Consider the following 24,669-nt stretch of genomic DNA (forward strand, 5'->3'; position numbering starts at 1 on the left):
CATGTTATGTGCATTTAAACCTTTGGAAAACATAACTGTTGATGAAACAGTTTACTGAAATAATCATTGTTGATTAGAATTTGTTCAACATTACCTCTTGGAAATATCTGCAGAGGCTCTATTAACTGTCCATTTACTTGCTGTTCCATTACTGTGGAATAATACTGCAAAGAGATTATAGAAAGAGATTACTCAGTGATGTATGAATACTGGAACAGACACTTATGGGTTGTTTAATTCATAGTACTTTTGTAAATTGCTGGTATACACATATCAGCCTCGAGAATACTTTTTCCTATTTGTACATAAAAATGACTATAATGATATATTCAGGATTGAAAGTCCAGTATAATGTTATCCTCCACACTGTCATTTATCTTTAAAAGTAAAAATGTTGATTAAGATTTTAGTATTTAATCTCTAGAAATATTTTGAAAATGACAGGTATTAAAAATAACACAAAGCTTTTTAGTGGAAATTTCTCAAATTGCCTCTTGTTCTTTTCTCTGGGTTTTGCAAAGCAAAATGAAAACACTTAACATTTAGCTTGGGCCTATATGCCAGGTAATAGATCAAACATTATACATATTTGTGTATAAAATGTACAGATAATGGAAATCTAAATCATAGAGACTGTGGAACAAGCAAACAAGATATGATCAATCCAAAGATGACAGGATTAATATGATAAAAAGATAGGTCAGTTTTAAGCAAACATCTTTTATACTTCACTTTTATAAACACGTTAGTATAGAGCAAATTTCATTTTAAAATTCTGGGCACAAAAAATGAAGTTCCAAATGAAAAAGCTTTCATGCTCCTTCATAAACACAAATTCATTCACCAGGTTGTATTATGGTCTGATACCCATTTTTCCTTAATTTGCTAAGTGGTGAACATACGTCCACCTAACCTGGAGATGGCTTCTGTGCCCTCACTTCTTTTAACACTTGACAAACAACAAAGTGATGTTCTTGGTGGAAAAATATCAATGATGAAAACCACCAATTTTGTGTTTTGAGGCACTGTCACACACAGCAGAACTCTCCTTTAGTTCCTGCTATTTCTATATTTAAAAGACACACATATTATGTAACCGCCACCTTTCTGGAAATTCTTCCTTGATCATCACTATTTGCTGACATTCCAAAAAAGTCTTTTTTTAGAAGATACAGACATACATCTTCCTAATGCCTTTATGCATATTAAAATTATTACAAAATCAAGGGGTTTTTTTGGTTTGTTTTTAGAAATAAAGGGGAGCTATGTAATTCTACATCGTCTTGGGAATCACAAATTAACAGTCTAAGGCTCTTTGTCCTAAAAACAAATCAAGTGGATTTTTCATAGCTATGGACTGATACAAGTGTACCTACCGCACTCTCCAAGGGCTTCCAAACTGTAAAGGAAACTGATCCTCTCCTTCTATGGACATAGAAGCCTATATACATATGGCATAAACATGTGTGACACACACTCTGGAATACATACTAAGCCGAATGTCTTTCAGGAGACTATATTCCTTAAAACCACAGAAATATACTGCTCGCCATTACTCAAACAGTGATGACAAGTAAATGAAATATCCATCATGTAGGCTGTCAACCTTTTGGGACAGCAATAACTGTTAACAAGTAGTCTGGAAAAATTGTCCGAAAATGACTTGTCCTCGGCACACAAGTATTCGAGGTTTCCCTGGAAAATTAAGACGCCAGTGGCTATTTGGAACATGGCTCAGGTATTCTTTTTAATGGGAAATTTGCCGGTTATTGATCCACAGCATGTACCCCCTTGGTTCTGGAAGGCTGCAAGCAACTTTCCAATCAGTGGCTGTCAAAAAAATTACTGCCTTTTTATACTGATACAAGACAACAGCCGTGGTGGTGTTCTCCTCTAGTTAATGCTTTTCTTTAATTAACTGCTATGTACAATAGGTTAGTCATTTCAGTTACTACTTCACTACAGTCCTAGAAATCAAAACAAATAAAATATCCCTATGTTTTATCTAACAAATTAATTATAGAGTTGTCTGAAACTGGTGCTTGGGGTCAAGTTTGAAAACAAATAACCTCAAATGTAAAGGGTCAGCACAGGAGCAGTGCATTTTTTCCTACTATAAAACCTTGCATGCATGAAATTGACCTGTTTTCCAACTTTATTTATTTACCTCACAAAATAAATAAATAAATGTGGTTTCCCTTTCATTTCAGATCTGTGCCAAATCAACTGGCAAACTATATCTGCTTTTATAATCACTGTACAATTTTTTTTAGCCATCTATCACCATCTCTTTATGCTACCATTAACACGGTCACAGTAATGACATTAAGTGTGCCACTTGCCAGTATCTCTAAAGCAAGCAGTTAGCATTTGTCTTTTGCTTTCTACAATTCTTCCAAATCCAAGGGACCTTTTTTTTTTTCCTGCTGAAATACTGGGCTTGATCTCTGTTTGTATTACCAGAGAATCTTGTGATCCATACAGCAAAGGGTGGTAATTAATAAACCCATGGCTTGGGCCCACTCTAGGCAAGTGGCTCTGAGGAGCAGGCCGTGTGAGGGCCGGCTGGCTGCCAGCGAGGCACCAGACCCAGGAGCTCAGGCTGCTGCATATGTAGTGCTCTCTGAGGAGTAGGGATACAGCGTGGGGACACGCATCCTTCCTGGCACACAGCAGTCCTGACAGGCCACAGGCCTGTATCACCCAGTGAGACAAGCAAGGAACGTGGGGAGTTAGAGGAAGGACCCCAGTGGGGGGGCCCGAGCACTGGCCATTCCGCAGCACACAAGCTCGGCGAGGAACCCCTGGCTGCCCCTCGGGTTACTCCTGTAAAATGAAGATGCTACACAGCCAGAGGAGCACCATGAGACTCACGGGAGGGACAGAAGTGAGCCCCGAAGCTGCAGAGCAAGCTGTTTCTAGATCCCGGTAGTCTCTCAGTGTTTCTTTAAAGAGAGTCTTTCCAATTTTGTCCTAAATAGTGATAAAATAAGCAATAATGACTTCCACTAGCCCAAAACAAACTGAAGAAAACAAACAAAAACCTCAATCTTGTATGCCAAGATACTTAACATGGCTTGGACAGAAAAGTGACCATGATAAATTAATGGGGCCATAATTTGAAGCTATCCAAATAATTGCCCAAACACAATCTCAATAATCCTATCCCGGCTTTTATTATCCCTAACATGGAGCCCTGCACACAGTAGGTGTTCAATAAATATTTACTGACTGAAATGGGGCCTAATTCTGAGTCTGCTACCTATTACGTAGCCAGTCACTGAACTTCACCGAGCCCCAGTTTCCTCCAAATGAGAATAAAGCTAGCTAGTCTACTACATAGGGTTGCCGTGAAATCAGCCTGCAGCAACAGTGTTTGGAAAGGCACTTTGTAAACTGTAATGCATTACTGGTGGTTGAGAAATTAAAAAGTGAACCTCCTACCACTAAAACAACAGCACGTTCTGAATAGAAGTCTTCCCATATTTAAAAATACAAAAATCGTTAGGTACAAAAAATACAAAATATCGTGCTCAGACTGAATACATCAGCAGCAGTAATAAAATGTGTTTTCCGCTGGTATTCCTGGCAGAATCCGTTACATGCAGTAATTGCAGCAATAATCAATAAGCTAACTGAGTAAAAGATTAATCAGTTTTGTGATTGCTAATGGAATCTCCAGTACCAGACTCAGATTAGTTTCAGAGTCCCTCTGAGATGTTCTTCAAAATCCTTAAACAATTTTAATAAGGATGTGACAAAGTTTAGCACAGTTATCCAAAAATCTAATTAATTTGAAACAGAGGGCCAGATTCAACGAGGGGATAGCAAGTACAATTCTTGGCTTGTTTTGTTTGCAAGTTTATCAGACAGTGTTCCTATTTGTTACGAACCTAATTCTAATTCTAACAGCACAATTCAATCAATAATTATATTTTTTTCTTCATGGAAATCTGCCATATAAAAAACTTGAGTTCTAAAACAGCACACTTTAATTTTACAAGGTACAAGTTCTCTATTAAGAGAGAAAAGAGAGACAGAGAGATATACACACACAACTACTTACTACCTACTGTGTACTAGGCTCACTACTAGCTATTTATGTTTATTCACTTAATTTCTCACAATCCTATCCTATTCTGCAAGTATAATTCACAGATGAAGCAAACAGCTTATCAGTGAACCAAAAAAAAAAAAAAAAATACTTCTTTCTAGTCCATGTACTCAGAACATAACTCTTTAAGAGTCAAAAGGTAAGTTATCTCTTATTTCTCAGACCTCAAAACATTTAAATAAACCAGGCTACTGGGCAGCCTGCTGAGCTGGTGGGAGCATGGCTTCTTCAGTCAGACCCTGTGTGGGTTAGGCCATGTCACCGATCTTTCACAGACTAGGGACGCATGGCACCGCACTGATGGGTGACCTCCCCCTCCTTCTTCAGCGCCCCCCTCTGGTTTTCCTCCTCCCTCCCTGACCACTCTACGCAGTTTCCTGTAAGTGGTTGTTTCCTCACCCCTTCTTTAAATGTTGGAGCTCCCCATGGTTTTTCATCAACCTTCTCTTCTTATTTTATACTCTCCTTGAGTTAACTTCAGCCACTTCAAAGGTTTCAATTACCAGAGGAGTCATTGAGACTAATTAGGAGCCGATGAATCACAAATCTTTATTTCCAGCCCAGATTTCTCTCCTAAGATTCGGAACATACCCAACTGGTTGTCCAGAGGCCCCTCAAATTCAACAGGTCTCTACCTCTCTCACCCCTCCCTCATGCCCTAGACCCATCTTCCGCCACCCGGGCTCACTGTTTCAGTGAATGACATCACAATGACCTAGTTTCCCAAGCCAGAGAGCTGGAAGGACGCCAAACCACTCTTTCCTTCTTTCCCACACTCAGTCAATCACCAGTTTTATTAACTCTACATTTTTCCAGCTTCTCAATTCCTTCAAGCTAGGGCCCTCCATGATATAGTCCACCTTCCTTCCCAACCCCATCTCATACCCTCTCCTGCCCCCCTGTCCATACCGCACTGAATCACAGGGAGCTCCTCCTGAACGCACCAGTCATCTTTACACCAGAGCTCTGACGTACTGTTCTCTCTGCCCAAAACATCCTTCCCAGTCCCTTTGTCCTACCTTATTCCATCTAGACACTACTCTCTTCAGGAAGCCTTCTCTGTCCCCGAAGCTACATCAGGTACTCCTTCTTATGCTCACAGAGCACCTAACGTTTGAGCATATTATAGCATTTATCACTCTGCCGGTAATTATGAGCTTTCATATCCTCCCACACTGAACACTGGACCACGGGCTCCTTGAAGGAATGAACTATATGTTCATTATACTTGTGCCACCCAGCACAGCACTTGGCCACATAGTTGCTATCCCATAAATATTTAACTGTATGAATCTGGCTGTACAAATAAGTAAGCACATCAGTGTGTGAGTGATCTCAGGTCCTAGTTCTACATTTACTAGCTCTGTAACCTTGAGAAAGGCATGCAATTTGTATCTCAGTAATCTCAGCTATGAAAATGGGGAATATAGGGACGCCTGGGAGGCTGTCGGTTAACCGTCGGACTCTTGATCTCAGCTCAGGTCTTGATCTCAGGGTCGTGAGATCAAGCCCTGCATTGGGCTCCACGCTACTTTAAAAAAAAAAAAAATGGGGAAAATGCCTGCCTTCCTCACCTCATAAAGGTATTAAGAAGATCAAAATCATCAGGGTGCCTGGGTGGCTCAGTCGGTTAAGCGGCTGCTTTTGTCTCGGGTCATGATCCCAGGGTCCTGGGATCAAGCCCCGCATCAGGCTCCTTGCTCAGCGGGAAGCCTGCTTCTCCCTCTCCCTCTGCCTGCCACACCCCCTGCCTGTGCTCTCTCTCTCACTATCTCTCTCTGTGTGCCAAATAAATAAATAAAAAATCTTAAAAAAAAAAAGATCAAAATCAAAGGAGCTGGTATAAGGGAAACCTTCTATAAAGTACTTGAAAAAAATCTTGAAATAGGGCACAGGGCTATGAATCTCCCACTTCCAAGCAACATTATATAGAAGAGAAGGGTTCATAACAAGAGGGTAATATAGAAACCCCTAAATAAGGTCACTTTTAGACCAAATACAGAGGTAGAATTTAACTGTTTATCAAGACTCAGTTCCCTTCCCATTCCCTCAATTACTACAGTACTACAAACAATAAAATAATTAAAAGGGTATTATAAGGAATATTGTCTATTTTTCTTCTGGAAGTTCATCAAGGGCAGGGGTCCTGTCTTGTGTATTTTATTATCTTGTATGGCAGAGGTATTAAACTGGAGTCTATATGAGTCTTAGGAGAGCCTTCAAATTCCTGAAATTACATGTGAAACGCTGCATTGTGTGAATTTTCTGGGAAAAGAATAAACAACTTTCCTCACATTTTCAAAAAGACCTGCCACCCTAAAAACCTAAGAAATCACTGCTGTACAGTGCCCAGCACTGGGCCTTACACATAATAGTGCTCCACAAATATTTAAGGGAAGGAGGCAGGTTAAGAGCTGATAGAAACATGGTAACTACTCTAATTGCTCGTACCTTCTAACTTACTCTGGCAAGTCTTACATATCAAATCGCATCAAATCAGGTTTATTTATTCTTCTTCTGTACACATAACAGGACAGTTTCCTAAACCTCTCCTTAACATGCCTCCTAACAGACTTAATACAGTGTTTCCAACTTATAAGGAATAAGCATGCTGGTTTTTTCCTACTAATGATAAAATTTTCAAATTCCTGTTCAGTCAATATTGCAAGCATACCCCATTATAAGAAGCCCAGTTAGTAATTACAGCAATAATCAATAACCTAACCAACTATTTGCAGTCCATAGTTAATTTATTAGTTTTCCCAGTGAAGAACCCAACAATCTGAACTCTGTTAAATGGCTCCAAATTTAATTAGAACACTGCTTAGTGTGTCCTCAGTTATGCTTTCTTCGACTATTTCTTATACTTTACAATGAGAGGCTTTGCTTCTATGACGCTGACCTCTTACACATGCAACTGCTCCAGTAGTCAAAAACAACATATAAAGCAAATCTATTTTGAATACCAAATTAATATCTGCATTTACTTATCTGGTTTCAGATCCCCCCACTTCTCAAATAACTCACTGCCCCTGCCTTGAGGTACTACAGAGTGCACATGCTCTTGCTCGAATGTCTCTAGACCAAGGATCCACATACGGTCATGGATTGATTTGAGAAAGAAAAATCACAGTGAAAAGTCTTCCACTGAAAAGGTCAACAGGGAACAACCCTGGGGCCTGTTTATAGGCTAATGTTATTGGCTAGATGTATTTATTAATGATTTGGAAGTGAAAAAGACAGTAAGTTGGCCGTGCTTAACGATAACACTATTTGGATAGTAAGACCGTAAGGGCGTTAGGGAGCTCCAGATGGTCTTAATACAGGTTTGGGCAGCCAATGGCAGATGAACTTCAACTTGGCTAAGTGTAAGGTAATGTGTGTTGGCAGAAGGGGTTTAAATTTGTATTCAGCAATGGGTCCAAAGCTTGTAGGATCCTCTCGGCTGAAGCTTTCAGAGTCATCACCATGGTTAGCTTGGGGCAGTGTCTACACTGACCTTGCATCTGATTTCTAGGCGGCAGCAATTCTGTTATACTTCTAAAGGAGAGTAGTCCCCCCTTATCCGTGGTTTTGCTTTCCGTGGCTTCAGTTACCCGTGGTTAAAGGCAGTCTGGAAACAAATGATCCTCCTTCTGACATGTTGTCAGAAGGTCAACAGTAGCCTAACACGGTCACAATGCCTATGTCACTCACCTCACTTCATCTCACATAGGCATTTTATCAGCTCTCAGCATCACAAGAAGGGTGAGTATAGTACAATAAGGTATTTTGAGAGAGAGACACCACATTCACATTACTTTTACCGCAGTATATTGTTATAATTGTTCTATCTTATTATTTTGTTAATCACTTGCTGTGCCTAATTTATAAATGAAACTTTACCACAGGTATGTATGTATAGTAAACACATGGCATATACAGGGCTTGGTACTATCCATGGTTACAGGCATGCACTGTGGGGACTCCTGGAACTTATCCCCCACAGGAAAGGGGGGACTGCTGCAGTAGCTTCAGGGAACCTGCCACTTAAATAAAATAGGACCATCAGGCCATGCAGAGAGCAGGCCAAATGTGACATTCCCTTACGTTCTATTTAGCTATTTCCAATAGTGCTTGATAAAGATCCAACCTACTGCTCAACTTCTATTAAAAAAGGAATAAATAAAAAGGCAATGAGGAAAGAGTAAAGAACATATAAGTAATAGAGAAACATATTTAGAAAGAAGCACTTGTTTTGAAATTTTCTATTACTTCAATTTATGCCTTCTTGGACATATTTCCTAGGTTGATAATTTACTGAATTTCTCTAACTTTATTGTATTGTAGTATATTTACATTCACCTTTCAGATATATGTAGAAAATACCCCTCTCGTTTCCAGTAAGACTGGCCTAAGAGAACAGAGGCTCACTAAGAGCTGCCAACAAGTGCCCAACAACCTGGTTATGCCCCACAGCAATCCTACTGCTGGAGGTCCAACATTTCCCTGCAGCCCACATCTCCTCTGAAGACAAGCTCCTAGCCATAGTCCCTACGGGGCTAACTGAGGTACCACACATGGTTCGACTGCCTCATGCCAACTGCCTCAATGTAGGAGCCCAGAGGAACCAGCCTCCAGGCTACACTGAGCCCTCCACAGAGATGGAGCTCAACTGGAAGCACAGCCACGTTAATGACAAAATACTGGTGGTCCAAAGCACCCCAGAGTGCCCCAGTGTCACCTGCCTGAGGCCTGCTTGTGCTTATCTCCTCCTTTGCTTCCATGAGCCACAAAATAAATCCTCTGTTCTGATGCAAACTTTACTATGCTTCTGCTCCTTACAAGCAAAGATGCCCCAAGATATTTCACAACAGGGGCTAAATATGGGTCTACCACATTTTTGTCACTATTTCACGGGCATCCAAATGTCCCAGGCAACACAGAGAAGGGAATTAAAACAACCTGCCTCTGAAAAAAATGTTTTACTCTTTGACTAGGGTGAGAAAACAAAATAAAAACTTTACTTACAGCTTAGAGCATGTGATTATTTGAGTTAAAAAAAAAAAAGAGTAATTTCCCAAACCATTTATTTATTTCATTCAGCTTACCTCTCTTTGTGCCATTTCTCCACCCTGCCAGAAGAGAATATACTTCATTATCAGCTGTTCAGGTGAACTGCACTGAGCTGATTTTGCCACATACAAAGTAAGTTCATAGGTGAACCTATTTAATATGGAGCACATTTAAAAGCACCATATGGAAAATGAGCTTCCAATCTCTTGCTCTTTGATGAAAACTTCCTAATAGCAAAGGCCCTGGGGCTGTTAAATGTTCAACTCCTAAGTGGGCAACAAATTCTGTGGTAAAACTCAGTCTTGTAGATAAGGACAAACACCTTCACAATTTCAAAGGCCCAGGGTTGCTCATTCAGGTAAGCATCTGACTCTTGATTTTGGCTCAGATGATGATCTCAGGGTCCTGAGATGTGGCCCTGCGTCACACTCCATGCTTAACACAGAGTTTGCTGAGATTCTCTCCTTCTCCATCTCCCTCTGCCCCTCCCCTCACTCACAGGCTCTCTGTCTCTCAAATAAATAAATAAATAAATAAATAAATAAATAAAATATTTAAAGTTTCAAAAACCCACAAAGTATTTTTTACATTCTTATTCACATTCAGGTACACTAACATTCTAGTAAACAGCATTATTTTTTTATATCAGAAAAAAGGAGTATTTGCAAAGCTTCCTCAGCAGGACCTCAATAGATGCCAAAACAAAAACATCATTTCAAACCACCAGAAGTAAAGAGACTGGGAGTCAAAAGATGTAGGACCGTGTCCAGACCTTTCCATTCATTGGCAACGTGACCTCTGACTGAATCTGCCCTCTGAGGGCCTCAGTTTCCTTATCTATAAAATGAAACTGCTGGACAAGACTTCTAAGACTTCCTTCCAACTCTACCTGAGTACCTGTATGATTTTAGAGGCAATCTCCAAGTTATGTGTACTAGGATAAAGCTAATCATATTCCAATTTACAAGGTGCTACAGAGGTCAAGCAGTATTTTCCCTCATGGTACCCAACATGTAAAAAGTTACACAATGGTCAAATATACCAAAGGGAATACTTATCCTCCACTAAAACACAAGGTCTCTGCCATAATGGGAGGCATTACAGTTAAACTCATCCCATACTCTTCTGGCAATGTGTAAAAATGGTATAAAGGCAGAGAATGGGCAAAATGAAGAAAATTATTCTTGTTAATACTGTGTTCCACTCACACAAGCCTCTCAGGATCGAGAGAACCAGGTGTAATAAATCCTGTACTAGACACGGGATTTAGCAGAAACAAATATGAATCCATTTACAAAAGCAAGATGTACTGCTGAGTTTCTTAATGAAAGGTCACCCAAAAGCTGAGGTTAACATTAAAATAACCCCTCCTATAACTGGGTCTCAGTGATAGATAAAGCTTATGATTAATCAATAAACAAGGCTCAGCCCTGTTGTTTGGTGCTGAAAGGAAATGAAGCCAGCGCTGCTAGACAACGAACACAAAAAGACAGGAGGAGAAAAACAACACACCATCTTTAATCTTCCCAGAAAATGAGAGGGGGAAACAAGAACATCAACAGAAATGTAAACTATATTAAGGGAATATTTAACAGGGTCCTTTAAATAATTAGCAATGATCAGGTATTTAGTTTTCAGAATATGTAGGTTGGGTGTACTTTTTTTTTTTTTCTAATAAAGCATTTCAGATTCTAATTAAAAAAATACTTTATGGAGGAATTAAAAAGATACAATAGTGTCAGAGGAAAAGCCATGATCCCAGAAGTGGAATATTCTAACAACATAACTTACAAGAAACTACGCTATAAAAACAGATTGTTGATTAACACAAACTTGTAACAAAACGCAGAGAGTGATCACAATGGTGCTGTAATAACACTTGGCTGCTGGATTCTCTCAATACATTAAATATCTCCTTGGAGACCAAATTACTTTACATTTTCTTAAAAGACAATTTATTATAGCTTTGTTTTCTTCTCATTATCTCTTAAAAATATATCTAATGAAGAAAAGAATACAATTTCTAAATAACTTACATAAAACGGTACTAATGTGTGACAACAGACTTTGGTTTAATATGTTGGTTATTATTTAACAGCACACGACAACTTATTGTCATGACAAATCCTTACTACGACGCGATATCCACGTGTCACATGTATCAAAAACCACTGTATGCCATTATTATGGCACACATAAAATTAACAGCCTAAGGCTGCTAGCAATTTAAATAATTGATAAGTTTTCAATTAAAAAGGCAACATTTTCAGGTCTAATACGAAAATCTATTTAAATTACTGATAAAAACTTATGTTTCTGTTGGCCCAAAGCCAGAAAATACTTGTGTTCAAGGGGGAAAAAAGTAATTCTGCAAGTTGCAACTCAGACGTTGCATATTTTCTTAATTTTATGCAGAGATCCAGGCTGTTTATTCATTTAACCTTTGTAATCAATGGAAAAGAATGATTAAGGGATTTCCAGTAAAAGTGTCTCTAGTTTTGCTTTCCCCATATGGATTCTAAAGAAATAATAAGGGGACTGCAAATTTATTAAATTTGACATGAGAAACTAAGCTGCTTTTTACAGTAAATACAGGGTTACCTGTCAGTATCTCGGTATCTCAGTATCTTCCCCACCCCACCACCCAGATCCTGGATTCAAAAAGTTTTCAGTCAAAATGAACCTAAAAAATAAAGACCATGCAGCTTTTTCATAATAGATCAGCAACTAAAGGCTATCAACCAAAATCTATGTGAGATTAGGTCCAAATGGTTCTCCTTATGGCAAAACTGGAACCCAGAGGAATTTTAATCATAAGCACCAAGACAGATCAGGGGCGCCTGGGTGGCTCAATTGGTTAAGCGTCTGCCTTCGGCTCAGGTCATAATCTCAGGGTCCAGGGATCGAGCCCTGCTTGGGGGGTGCTCCCTGCTCAGTGGGGAACCTGCTTCTTCTCCTCCCCCCAACCCCGCTCATGCTCTCAAATAAATAAAATAAAATAAAGTTTTTTAAAAAGAGCCAAGACAGATCAAAATGACAGCCAACCAATTTTATGTGTGCTTTTTGAGGAAGAGATTCCCCTACTCTTTACTTTTTAAATGTTTATTCAGAGCCTGACTCTACATAAACAACGGGTATATGATGGTAGGGCTATCTCAACAGATAAGAGGAAAAAGAAATCCATTTAGGCTTTAAATGACTTAAAGCTTGTTATCTCTCTCCGAGATATTTTCATTTAAAAAGATTTCACTCAAACATTCAGAATCAGAAGAGTGGAACTAAGTTAAAATTCTTGGGGATTTCAGGTTCCCATCTATAAATATTGAAGTGAATTAATGAGAAAGCCTGGACCCGATCAGACCACAATGTATAGACCACTGCCAATTCATAAAAAAGGCTTCACCATCCATTGCAAATTGATAAAAGTAAAGAATATCAGTTCACTATGTGGTATACCTGAAACTAATATAATATGTCGACTGTACTTCAATTTTTTAAAATGAGGGAGGAAAAGAATGTAGTGAGTTTTACATAAAACTAACTTTACTCACTTTATTTTTTTTAATTTTTAAGTAGTTTCTACCCCCAACGTGGGGCTCAAACCCACAACCCTGAGATCAAGAGTCACACACTCCACTGACCGAGAGCCAGCTAGGTACTCCTAAATCTACTCACTCTAATGGTCACCTTTCCTTTTGAGATTATGTACTGCCCATCATTTTTAATCTTTAAATGACTCTCACTGTTTTTCTTTGTTAGTAAAATAATAGTTAACAGTAGGTAATTTTTATTATTTATTTATTTTATTAACATGTTTATTTGGCAAAATAAAACGTTACAATGCCTATGTCCTCCAATCTAAAAGTGAAAATTGATTAATGCATGAAAGCCACATATTTGGGGATCAATGAGCTAGATGATTTCTTTTCAGACTAAAAAGTGGTCCTATCGAAATCTCAGAAACTTGTAAGTTTAAAGACAATTACATAACTCTTAATATATTTTCCTACAACACAAAAATAAACACTGCATTTGAGAAAATAAACATAAATCATAGGGAATATATACTACAGATATCTCAACTGAGGTATTACATACACACAAATCATCCAGAATGTACTAATGGTGATGACATAGACAACTCCCCATACTAATGTGCAAGGAGGTGGGCGGGAGAGAAACAGCATAAAACACCTTTTATAGCACCGGCTATCACACCAGGAGTGGCTGAACTTAACTCCATGCTCACATTCACACTAGCCCTAAGACCTTGGGCATATCTCTTAGCCATGGCTTCCTCATCTAAAACATCGGGATGATTAAAATCTACCTCACCGAGTCATTATTAAAACCACAGAAAATTAAATACCTTTTGCATCTAGTATATATATAGTAGGCACTTAGAAACGGGAATGATTATTATCACTATGATGACATGCATTAACATTTCTCAAAAAGCGTAATTTGTCAGAACTTCCCAAAAGCACGTTTTTGAAAGCACAACTTTGTGTGTGGCTATGTCAGAGACATAATAAAAGTACAGTGATGTCAGTAATGTACTCTCTGCAGTGGATGTATGTTGAAAAACTAGAATCCATCTGTGTGTATGTGTGTGTGTGTGTGTTTCCTAAAAATAAGCATCTCACACTCCCAGGAGAGTTAGGCAATCTATCAATACTAGTGCTAGACCTTTCAGCAGACAATCCTCCTCTGCCTTTCAAGGTACTGATGAGCCCTGCTCTAAATTCTCAGTGCACAAAGACTCTCAAATAAGTTAATGGGAAGTCAATGGGAAATTGACTTTTCCTACTCTGTGCTGGTCTGAATGCAACGCTCTGTTAATCATGCCATCCTTCTTGTTCTCTTTCCTCCTACCCTAAATTAAAACTATTGGCGGAAACCCTTACAGATACTTCACAGTTTTCATTACAATGAAACAATATCCTGGTTGAAGCTGAGGTCCATCAGAAACCTACGGATGTTGTGTTGGCTACGAATGGCGACAGGGACCAGCAAGGGCTCTGAGTCCATCATTTCCACCATCATACCACTTTGCATTTGTATAGAACTTTTAACTTCTCAAAGGGCTTTCACATCTATTATCCCATTTGATCATTACAATGACCCTATGCAGTAGAAAGGACAAGTATTATTATCCACAATGGACAGATGAGGCAGCCATAGCACAGAAAGGTTAAGTGATCTGCCTAAGGCCAGCGAGCCAGAGGAGAGCTGAGTCAGAGACCTGAGTCCAGGGCTCTCTCTCTACCCAGCCCCTAGAAAAGGTTTTGTAAACAGATTACAAACTCGGATAAAAGAAAATAAAATGAATAAGAGGAAATAAAACTCAATGAGAGGATAGCACAAATCAGGGCTCAGGGAAGTTACACCTCTTCATCATAGTTGGATTTGTCAGGCTTAGTATTAAAGTTTTAGATATGTACCCTTTTGTCTTATCTTGCTTATCTACTTTAGTCCCAGATAAACGGCTAAGGCAAATTTCCACTGAAATTTGAAACACAAAAGAAAAGTCATTTCAGGATATATTCAAATCACTCTGAAACAGTAAGTAACCCTGTATTCATTTCAGGGTGGAAAAAAAGGGGGTGGTTAGTGCATAAAATAACCGAGAGTACATTTTAAAATCGCGTATCCATACTAAGCCTGCAGCTACATTATAACTATAGTCTGTTTGGAAGGGTGAAAGAGATCTCCAGTTGAAAGTAGATTTTGAAAAATTTTTAGAGCCCAGGGGTTCATTTTTAATGAGCCGTTACTTTAAGTACTGCATAAAAAATACAGGAAATTGATAGTCCATTTAGTCTGCACCATACCTAATGCAAAAGTCATTAAGATGCATTATTCTTAATGTTCATGATATGATCAGTAAGTGTCTTTTGAAAAGAACGCCCTTAACTTTAACGTAAGGAAATCCTTGAAACCCTTATGCATCCTACAGAAGACTGTTATGGTAGCTGTGATTTATTTTTATATCTTCAGTATGCCAAGAAACAGTGCCCACGATTACATTAACACATTACAATAGTCCTCATTTGTGATAGACTTACATAGGACAGCATGGCCTTCATTTCTTCATCGCTCCTCACTGTAATTCGGTCACCATCTTCATCTTCATCTGTTTCAAAGGCAACATAGTGCGAGTGGTGAGATTTGCAGTTTTTAAATGCACAAAAATCATGTCAGCTGGGAACATAACACAACTTCTTTTCACAACTTGAGAGCCAAATCTTCAACACCATATTTTTGAGGATGTCGAGGTTATTGGTTTGTTGTTTTGTTGGGGTTTTTGTTGTTCAGAATATGAACAGTCCCGATAAAGAGCCAAAAATTTCAGGGACAGCTGAAAATTAAAATACTGCTTATGTCGAGCCTGACATGTATCTAGGTTAATGTGTCACTGGAGTGTGAAGAAACAGGTTTGGTGTGAAGAATGTTAAACACTGAAGGAGGCCAGTCTTGTTCTACCATCAGTACTTTCCTTCTTTCCCACGCAGCACCCTATCCCTTATTTGTCCAGTCTTCCTCTCTCCCAGACAAGCTATCATGTCACAGTGGCATGATCAAAATGGCTCACATGTATTGAACATGACTACACACAAAGTACCATGATTCCATGCTTCATATACCATACCTCCCTAAGAACCGCGCAACGATCCTATGATGTGGACAGTGTGACTTGATTATTACTATTCCCTTTTCACTGAAGAAGAACAGGGAGCCTATATAAGGTTAACTTACAAAGCAACTCTAACACAGTTATCCCCATAACCCATTCTATCTGGTAGCTCGCTTGCTCTTTCTGAACAGTTTCATTTCTATTGGGTAGTCTGACTATAATACGCTTCATATGGCTATTCATGTGATTTTGGAAAAAATCTGATAGTCTTAAAACTGGAGGATAATTAGACTTTACAAAATACACAACCAGAATATATACATTTGAATAAGTGTATCATCAAAGCGGCCACATCCAGAAACTTATTTCCACGATGCTTCTCCTGTTCAAAATAGTTTTGAAATACCTCTTTGAAAACTGCTTTTAAGATCCCAAAGGTAGCATGAAAATATCAGATCTCATTTTTTTGAAAGATTTTTTTTTTTGAAGTAAACTCTATACCCAAAGTGGGGCTCGAACTCACAATGCTGAGATCAAGAATCACATGTTTTACCAATGGAGCCAGCCAGACGCTCCTATCAGATCTCATTTTTAACCCAAAATGGAACTGCCTGCCTGGTCACTCACCTACGCTATCTGCAGGCAGGACTCAGAATGACTTTTGTTTATTTCTAAATATTTAGTTAGCTATTTCATCCCTCTAAAAATAAAGATCTGTCAACAAAACAGCCTATGTGATAGATTCTAAATATATGGCTGAAAGAAAAATGCCAAAAACATTTTGAGCAATAATAGGGTTTTTGGAAGAAGTACACAGCCTCCCAGGGGACAACCTGGAAGGGGCAGGCTCTCTCTCAATTTGGATGCCTCAGCTCTGATGCACTTGTTAAACAATCAGTGTTGTTATTTATTTATTTATTTTTTTGAGGGGGTCACTCTTGCTCATTTGATCAGATGCAGAGAACCTGATTCCAGGCCTGGAGAAACAGACAAATCTCAGGTCATGAAGAGAATAAGCTTACACGACATGCTCTGGGGACTCTTACTGAAAATACAGGGGGAGTTCTGCTCATGGATCTTCGCCCACCACACCCCAGCGGCCCTCCCTCCCATCCAGCTGCAGTTCTGAAGATGTCCCCCTGCTCAGTGGCCAGGCCATGGAAACCCTAGGAGGGAGCTTGTATTCTCTCCTAATTAGCCCATTTCAGAGCAAAATGCTACTTTCTCTCCCAGCAGCCAATAGCAATCTATCTGACAGCATGATAGAAACCAGCAGTTGAGCCAGCCCTGCTCAGTGACCAAGCCAACTGCTCTCACTGGGGTTTCTCTCCAAAGCATTTGTTCCTGGGTCCTGGATCGTGGTTCACTCCCAAAGAGTTCCCGAACTCAATGCAAATCAGTATCATCAAGTCACACTATTTAAATATCTATATAAATAAGAGCTGTCCAGAGTCACTACTGTACCATTCTACTAAGAGCTGCCTGTTCTCAGTATAAAAGGCACATAGTAGTCACTTTCAGTAACACGAAGACAGCAGAGGCCTAAGAATATTACATATATAAGGGACTATATAGGAATCTAGCTCTTTCTTTCTTTCTAGGTGTAGACACTATAAAGTCAAATTGGAGAAGAAAAAGAAATGCCATTCTAGTTTTGGAAACAAAAGGGAGTGTCTACGTAAGTTCTGGAAACCAGTATTTTCAAGGGTAAGTAAAAAATTTTTCTTACAAATGCAGGAAACAAAGGGAAAAAACAGATACAGTATAAAGAGATATAATGTTACATACTAGCACACATGAAAACACTTTACATTTTTATTTTAAAAGCAAGTCAAATTCTCTGTTTAGATGTGGGCTACAATGATTTGTTCTTGATAAAGTCATGAACTTGGTAAAATTTCCAGCCTGAATAAAGTAGCTTTTTGTAACTCTCACTTCTACACCAGAACTAGCTACAGAGACAGTGGCTACAAAGGAATTGTTTATGTTCAAATTTCAAAATACATAAGACCCCAATAAGGTATCATTCACATGGGATGAGGAAGTGTTTGGAGTTTAATAAAACAGGTGAAAACCCTTCTTAGAATTTGTGAAGAGAAGGCACAGATTCCAAAAAAAATCATTTAAATCGCCGTCTCTCTCAATCAGGAACAACACAACAGTAAGAGTTCTCTAAGCTCTCAAAGCCAGAGCTTGAACCTTTAAGGTTTCTTAAAACAGAAGATTTGGAATTCCATGAAATCTCTGAGGGATTATTTCAGGAAAAAAAACAAAAACAAAATAAAACACCTGTGATAGAAGTCAGCTACCAGAATAATTTCTTGTCTAACAGTTCCATGAAAAGCAGCTATGAAACACTATAAGGACACTTGGCTTTAAGTGGACAGAAAACTGAGGTCAAAAGGCCCGAATAGCCAACCTAGTGGTAAAGTCTTGATGCTGTTCCATAAGGGGTCTGACTCCAAAAGAAAGATTTTGGTTAAGTTGAAGGAGGCATTGTAATAAAGCCTGGGGATAAAATCACACTTACACGACACAGTGATTAATGTTCTTATGGATTATTAAGAGACTCCATTTTATGTAGGTATTGGTTTTCTTTACAAATTGCTCTTTGGGGGACTGACAGACTCTTTGCTATTTGTGATCAGTAGTTTTAATGAAGACTCCTGTTCTTGTCAAAGAGGAGACTGAGTTGGAAAAGTAATCACACCTATGAGAAGACTGATGATTCTGGCCAAAACACAAAACCCAAGCTCTCTATCCCTGTGATGGCAGTCAAACCATTTGCCTTGACACTTAAGTGAGAATACACTTCTCTGTAAAGACAATAAATTCCAAAGACATCCAGATGGCCAAGAGACACATGAAAAGATGCTCACCATCACTCATCATCAGGGAAATGCAAATCAAAACCATGATCTGCCATCACCTCACGCCTGTCAGAATGGCTATCATCAAAAAGAGAAGAGATAACAAGTGTTGGCGAGGATGTGGAGAAAAGGGAAACCTTGTGCACTGTTAGTGGGAATGTAAACTGGCGCAGCCACTGTGGAAAATAGTATGGAGGTTCCTCAAAAAATTAAAAACAGAACTATCATGTGATCTAGCAATTCTATTTCTGGGCATCTATCCAAAGGAAACCAAATCACTCTCTCAAGGAGATATGTGAACCTCCATGTTCACTGCAGCATTATTCACAATAGCCAAGATACCACTTACGTGTCTACCAACAGATGAATGGCTAAAGATGTGGTATACACACACATACAGTAGAATATTACTCAGCCAAGAAAAAGAAAGACATCTGCTATTTGCAACAACTTGGATGAACCCTGAGGAGGGCATTATACTAAGTAAAGTAAGTTAGAAAAAGACAAATACTGTATGATACCACTTATATGGGAAATTTAAAAAGGCCAAACTTAGGGGCACCTGGGTGATGCAGTTGGTTAAGCATCTGACTCTTGGTTTTGGCTAAGGTTGTGATTTCAGGGTCGTGAGATCAGGCCCTGCATCAGGCTCTGTGCTCAACGTGCAGAATCTGCTCAGGACTCTCTCCCTCTCCATCTGTCCCTCCCACCCCCCAAAATAAATAAATAAATCTTAAAAAAAAAAAAAAAAAAGGCTAAACTTAGAGAAACAGAGTTTGACTATCAGGGGCTGGGGTGGGGGAAAATGGGGAGCTTTTGCCGAAGGGTATAAATTTCTAGTTCCAAGGTCTGGGGATCTAATGTAGAGCATGGTGATTATAACTAATAACACTGTAACATACTTTTTTAAAGATTTATTTATCTGTCTTAGAGAGAGAGAGAGTGTGCGCACACATGCACGCATTCACAGGAGGGCAGAGAGAGGGGGAGAGAGTCTTAAAGCCGACTCCGTGCTGAACACGGAGCTCGATGCAGGGCTCAATCCCACGACCCCGAGATCAAGACCTGAGCTGAAACCAAGATCTGACATTTAAAGGACGACCTGAGCTGAAACAAAGATATGACATTTAAAGGACTGTGCCACCCAGGAGCCCCAACACTGTAACATATATTTGAATATTGCTGAAAGTAAATCTTAAATGTTTTGACCACAAAAAAAGAAATGGTAATTATATAACAGGATAGAGGTGTTAGCTAATACTAGGTGGAAATCAGTTTGGAATATACAATTGTATAAAATCAGCAGATTGTACACCTTAAATTTACACAATGTTATGTGTCAATTATATACCAAGAAAGCTGTAAAAAACGTCTTAAAATAAAAACAATGAGGGGCATCTGGGTGGCTCAGTCGGCTGAGCATCCAGCGCTTGGTTTCAGCTCAGGTCATGATCTCAGGGTCGTGGGATCAAGCCCCAAGTCAGGTTCCATGCTCAGTGGATAGTCTGCTTGAGATTCTCTCCCTCCCCCTCTGCCCCTCCCCCTACTCATAGGTGCTTTCCCTCCCTCTCTCTCCAATAAATAAATTGATAAATAATCTTTAAAATAAAGACAATGAATTGACAGGTATTAGAAGTATTGAAGGATAAAGTAGAAAGACATACCAAGCAATTTAGTGTAACAGTAATTTAAAATACTTCTCTGTTAAAAGTTGGATACACAGAGCCAGTCTGGCTGATTCTGGCTATTTGCCTATCAAACTGGATTAGCTATAAAATGAACACTAAATGGAACTGTAAATCATAAAAACTTACTAAAGTGGCACAAAGAGTTTCAAGGTTATAAATATGTTGTTGAAGAACACCAGAAAATAGTGGTACTAAGTAAAGAGAAGTAGAAAAAATAATTTGAACTTTTGTCTTATACATAGAGGTTCTTTACCATCTGACCAAAAAAGCATTACTAGATATGACCAAAGGCGGGGGGGGGGCGGTGCATGCGATAGATCTGATACACTGGTTCACAATGAGAATTCCAGACTTCTCTAGTTGCCTGGAGCATAGTAATATGATTTTCCAGCACATTAGGGAAGCAAAAGTAGAACCAGAAAGTCTATGTACTGGCTGGATTTTGTTAATGTCACTTAAAATGGAGGAAAAAATCCTAGCAAGATACCAAATAGAGTGCAGCAGATGGTAAACAAATATTATGAAGCAATCTTCACAAAATCTGCAGTGTGTCACAAATATACAAAATGGCAGAGTTTGGGAAAAGAGAATCATAACAGGCCATATGTTGTTAGCAATTTTATTTGAAGCAACATGCAATCCGAAAGAGAAACCAAGAGGAGGAACATAAAGGCCCAATAGAGGAGAGGCAGCCTCAGGTAAGGGGCGGTCAGAATGGCAAGCACAGTACCTATCAGGGTAAACAGTAGTCAACCAGCAGACGCCAGGGAGCTCTCAGCCAAACAGCACCCGCTGCAGCGACAGGGCTCAAGTGGGCTTTCGAGAGAAACAATCTAGCTTCTACAAAGAGCAACAGAAAGTTAAGGCAATGTATTATATGTCATTTGTCACGTTCCTTCAGTGCCAGGTGAGTCAATTAGGACTACAGCAAAGGCTTTTTCCCAAGACAAGAGGAAAGAAATGCAAACACAACTGTAGAGGTTAGAAAGACATTCAACAAGAAATTATCCAGAAAGGCTGTCAAGTTTATAGAGCCCTTCTTAGGTATGACAGCTAAGATCTGGAAAGGACTAGCAGTCCCAGTTTCTATGGCCAAATCTTCTCGGCCATGAATTTTAATTGTGCTCCATGCCCCTGCCTCCTGATTCCTTCTTCACTTCTTTGCTCCCTTCCTCTCTCGAACAAATATGAAAATGCCCACTATAAAAGCATTGCCCCCTTGGAGCTTACACTCTAGACTGAAGGGATGAGGTGGTGGGCTGCACAGGTATCTGGGGAAAGGTGTTCCAGGCAGAAGGAACAGCTAATACAAAGTCCTTGAAGTAGAATACCTGGCATGTTCAAGACACTGAAAGAAAGGCAGAGTAGCTACCACAGCATGAGCGGTGGGAGAGAAAGAGAAGAGTTCAGAGAAGCAGCTCTGTTGCAGAGTTGGGGGCAGATGAGAAAAATGCAGGACCTTGTAGGACATTTTAAGGACTTGGCTCTTACTCCTGAGTAAGATGGAAACCACTGGAGGGTGCTGAGTGTTGTGATCTCACTTCTAAAGGATCACTTTGGCTGCTATGTGCAGAACAGGCTGTGTGGAGGCGAAAGCAGAAACAGGGAGACCAGTTAGGAGACCACCATCATAGACCAGGTGAGAGGTGATGGTGGCCTAAACCAAGCTGAGATTCTGAGCAGTCATCATATGCTGGATATATTTTAATGCCAGAGCTAATGGGATTTTCTGATGGATGAGATAGAGAAGGCTTGTCCTTCATTCCTTCAACTATCCATGCGTTCCAGAAACATACTGAGTGTCTACTATGTGCCAGGTACTATGATAGGGTTTCTAGAGACTCAAGAATGAGCAGTATTGTCTAGTGCCCTCAAGGAACAACTAGTCTGGTTCTTGAATAAAGGACTTGAACTTCTTAATTCGCATGCAAAATAACAAGACTACTAATAAGCAACTGTTCTCATAAGACTAAAAAGGATCTGGACTTTGTGCATGGATGATACTGCAAACCAAAATTTTAATAAATTAAAACTCTCTTCAAATAGTCTCAAATTCTAGGATGCATAATTAACTCTTACCTGTTAAATAACTTTTAGACTGTATACTATTGTGAGATACAATTTTTCATTAACCCACCTAGTTTTACTTATAAGCAACCACTTATCTTTTACACACACTACAGTTTAAGAAAATGAAATTTCATTTTTTCCAAATAATTTATGATTTCCAAATATTTTATAATTTAGACTTTTCTCCAAAGCAAAAAGGGGTTCTCACCCAACTATTCTTAAGGACACTGTCTTTGCTGTTTGGACATGAAGGGTGTCTTCTACAGGTATTTCTCCAGTAATCAGCTATACTGATTTTCTATACTGTAAGAATTTATGACTTATGGGTGCCTGGGTGGCTCAGTCGGTTAAGTGTCTGCCTTCAGCTCAGGTCATGATCCCAGGGTCCTGGGATTGAGCCCCACATCGGGCTCTTTGCTCAGCGGGGAGCCTGCCTCTCCCTCTCCCTCTGCCTGCCACTCCCCCTGCTAGTGCCCTCTCTCTCTCTAATAAATAAAATCTTTAAAAAAAAAGAAAGAATTTACAACTTATATAATTTGTAATTTTGCTTTAAATGGTCATACTATGCCAAATTTAAAATGATGAACTGGGGGCACCTGGCTGGCTCAATTGGTAGAATGTGTGACTCTTGATCTTGGGGTTATGAATTCGAGCCCCATGTTGGGTGTAAAGATTACTTAAAAATAAAATCTTTAAAAAAAATGATGAGCTGGTTTTAAAATTTCCACCCAAAATAATCTTCCAGAAGTTCATAAAACAACTGAAATGAGAAGCGTAAAATGATCATGGTTGAAGAAAAACATAAGTAAAATAAAGATTTATCCTACAACCCTATCTTATGAACCAAAACTCAGAGGCACAACTTGACAAGTGTGAAGATACTTATGAAGGCTACAGACCAAAATATGGGAAGTCAGAGTGCCATGGGAAAGTGGGACTACGTGGTATTTACAGGTATAAGTCAGCACTTGTCTACATAGACTTACAGTGCATCTTTCAAGTTGCCAGTAAGAACTTACCACCCAGTGCCTCCAGCCCAATAGTCACTCTGCAGCAGTCACCTGTCTAGACACAATCCAGGAAGAGGAGTACATGTGACAGATATGCACAGGAAACTCATTAGTGGGCACAGCTGATTTGTGTCGCCCCGTGTGTTGGTGTACTCATTAATCTGTTAATGAAACTGTGGAAATCAGCAGGGGTCTCTGGGCCTATGTGAATGTCAAGCTCCTACAGCACATGTAGGGCCCACGCATGCAAACATTCAAGCCTTTTTATGGTAATGGAATTTAGCTTCGTCTCAGGAGTGTTCTCACATCTGGGGAAAGACAAATTATTCAGTAACTGGTACAGAGTCAGCTGTCTGTGAGCTTGAAAAATAAACTTGGATTCCCCACCTGACTCCTCCTTTCACCAAAATAGACTGGAGATGGTACAAATATTTAAAATCTTCCGACATTTGTAATAAAAATGCAGGCACTTTTCAGAAAAAAAACCCCACACTAATACACATATGAACGTACATATTTATATACATACCTAACGTGTGTGTGCTTAACTCTATTAAAGTAGAGCAAAAAAGAATATGGATGAATGCTTTTTCAATATCTGGAATGTGGAAGACCTTCCTAAGAATGACAAAAATCCAGAGGTCACAAGGGCAATATGATAAATCTGACCATGTAAAAACTTCACCTTCTCCATGGAAAAAAAAGGAAGAGGGAAAAAGACCAAAGCAAGCTGAAAGGAAAGCAGTAAACTAGACAAAAATAGCTCTAACATGTAAGACAAAGCCCCAGTTTTCTTAATATTGGAAAGCCCTTAAATCAATTTGAAACCTACAACCTAAAAGGAAAATGGGCAAAGGTGACAAAATGGTTCACAGAAATTAAATACAAATAACCAAAATATACATAAAAAGATACTCAAGCTCATTTATAATTGATACAAAATAAAACAATAACATAGTAATCTCTTCCACCTTTCAAACTGACATTGACTAGGAAGTTTGCTAATAAAAAAAATGCCCAGAGTTGGTGAGGGTAGAGAGAAATGGGCATTCTCAAACATTGTTGGTGGGAGTGTAAATTGGTTCTACCCTTTAGAGAGCAACATGGTAATAGCTATTAAAATGTAAAATAGGGGTACTCTTTGTCTCAGTAGTTCCAACTCCTGGGAATTTATCCTACAAATATATTTCCACAATGTGGAAAGATATAAGGCGATGCCACTGAC

The 24,669-nt window shown here is 39.2% G+C and overlaps 1 protein-coding gene across 2 annotated transcripts in view; it reads right to left on the reverse strand.

Annotated features, from left to right (window-relative positions):
* The window catches only part of MAP2K5 (mitogen-activated protein kinase kinase 5), a 245,723-nt gene that overhangs the window by 209,460 nt on the left and 11,594 nt on the right, over positions 1–24,669 (reverse strand). For both annotated transcript variants that reach the window (XM_078079165.1, XM_036087125.2), the window contains exons 3-4: positions 15,238–15,305; positions 95–164 (exon numbers count right to left, since the gene is read on the reverse strand). In XM_078079165.1, coding sequence (XP_077935291.1) covers positions 95–164; positions 15,238–15,305 — 138 coding nt within the window. The remainder of the gene's footprint in view (positions 1–94; positions 165–15,237; positions 15,306–24,669) is intronic.

The sequence above is a fragment of the Halichoerus grypus genome, chromosome 8 (genome assembly GCF_964656455.1).
Source record: "Halichoerus grypus chromosome 8, mHalGry1.hap1.1, whole genome shotgun sequence".
In the NCBI taxonomy this organism is placed as follows: Eukaryota; Metazoa; Chordata; class Mammalia; order Carnivora; family Phocidae; genus Halichoerus; species Halichoerus grypus.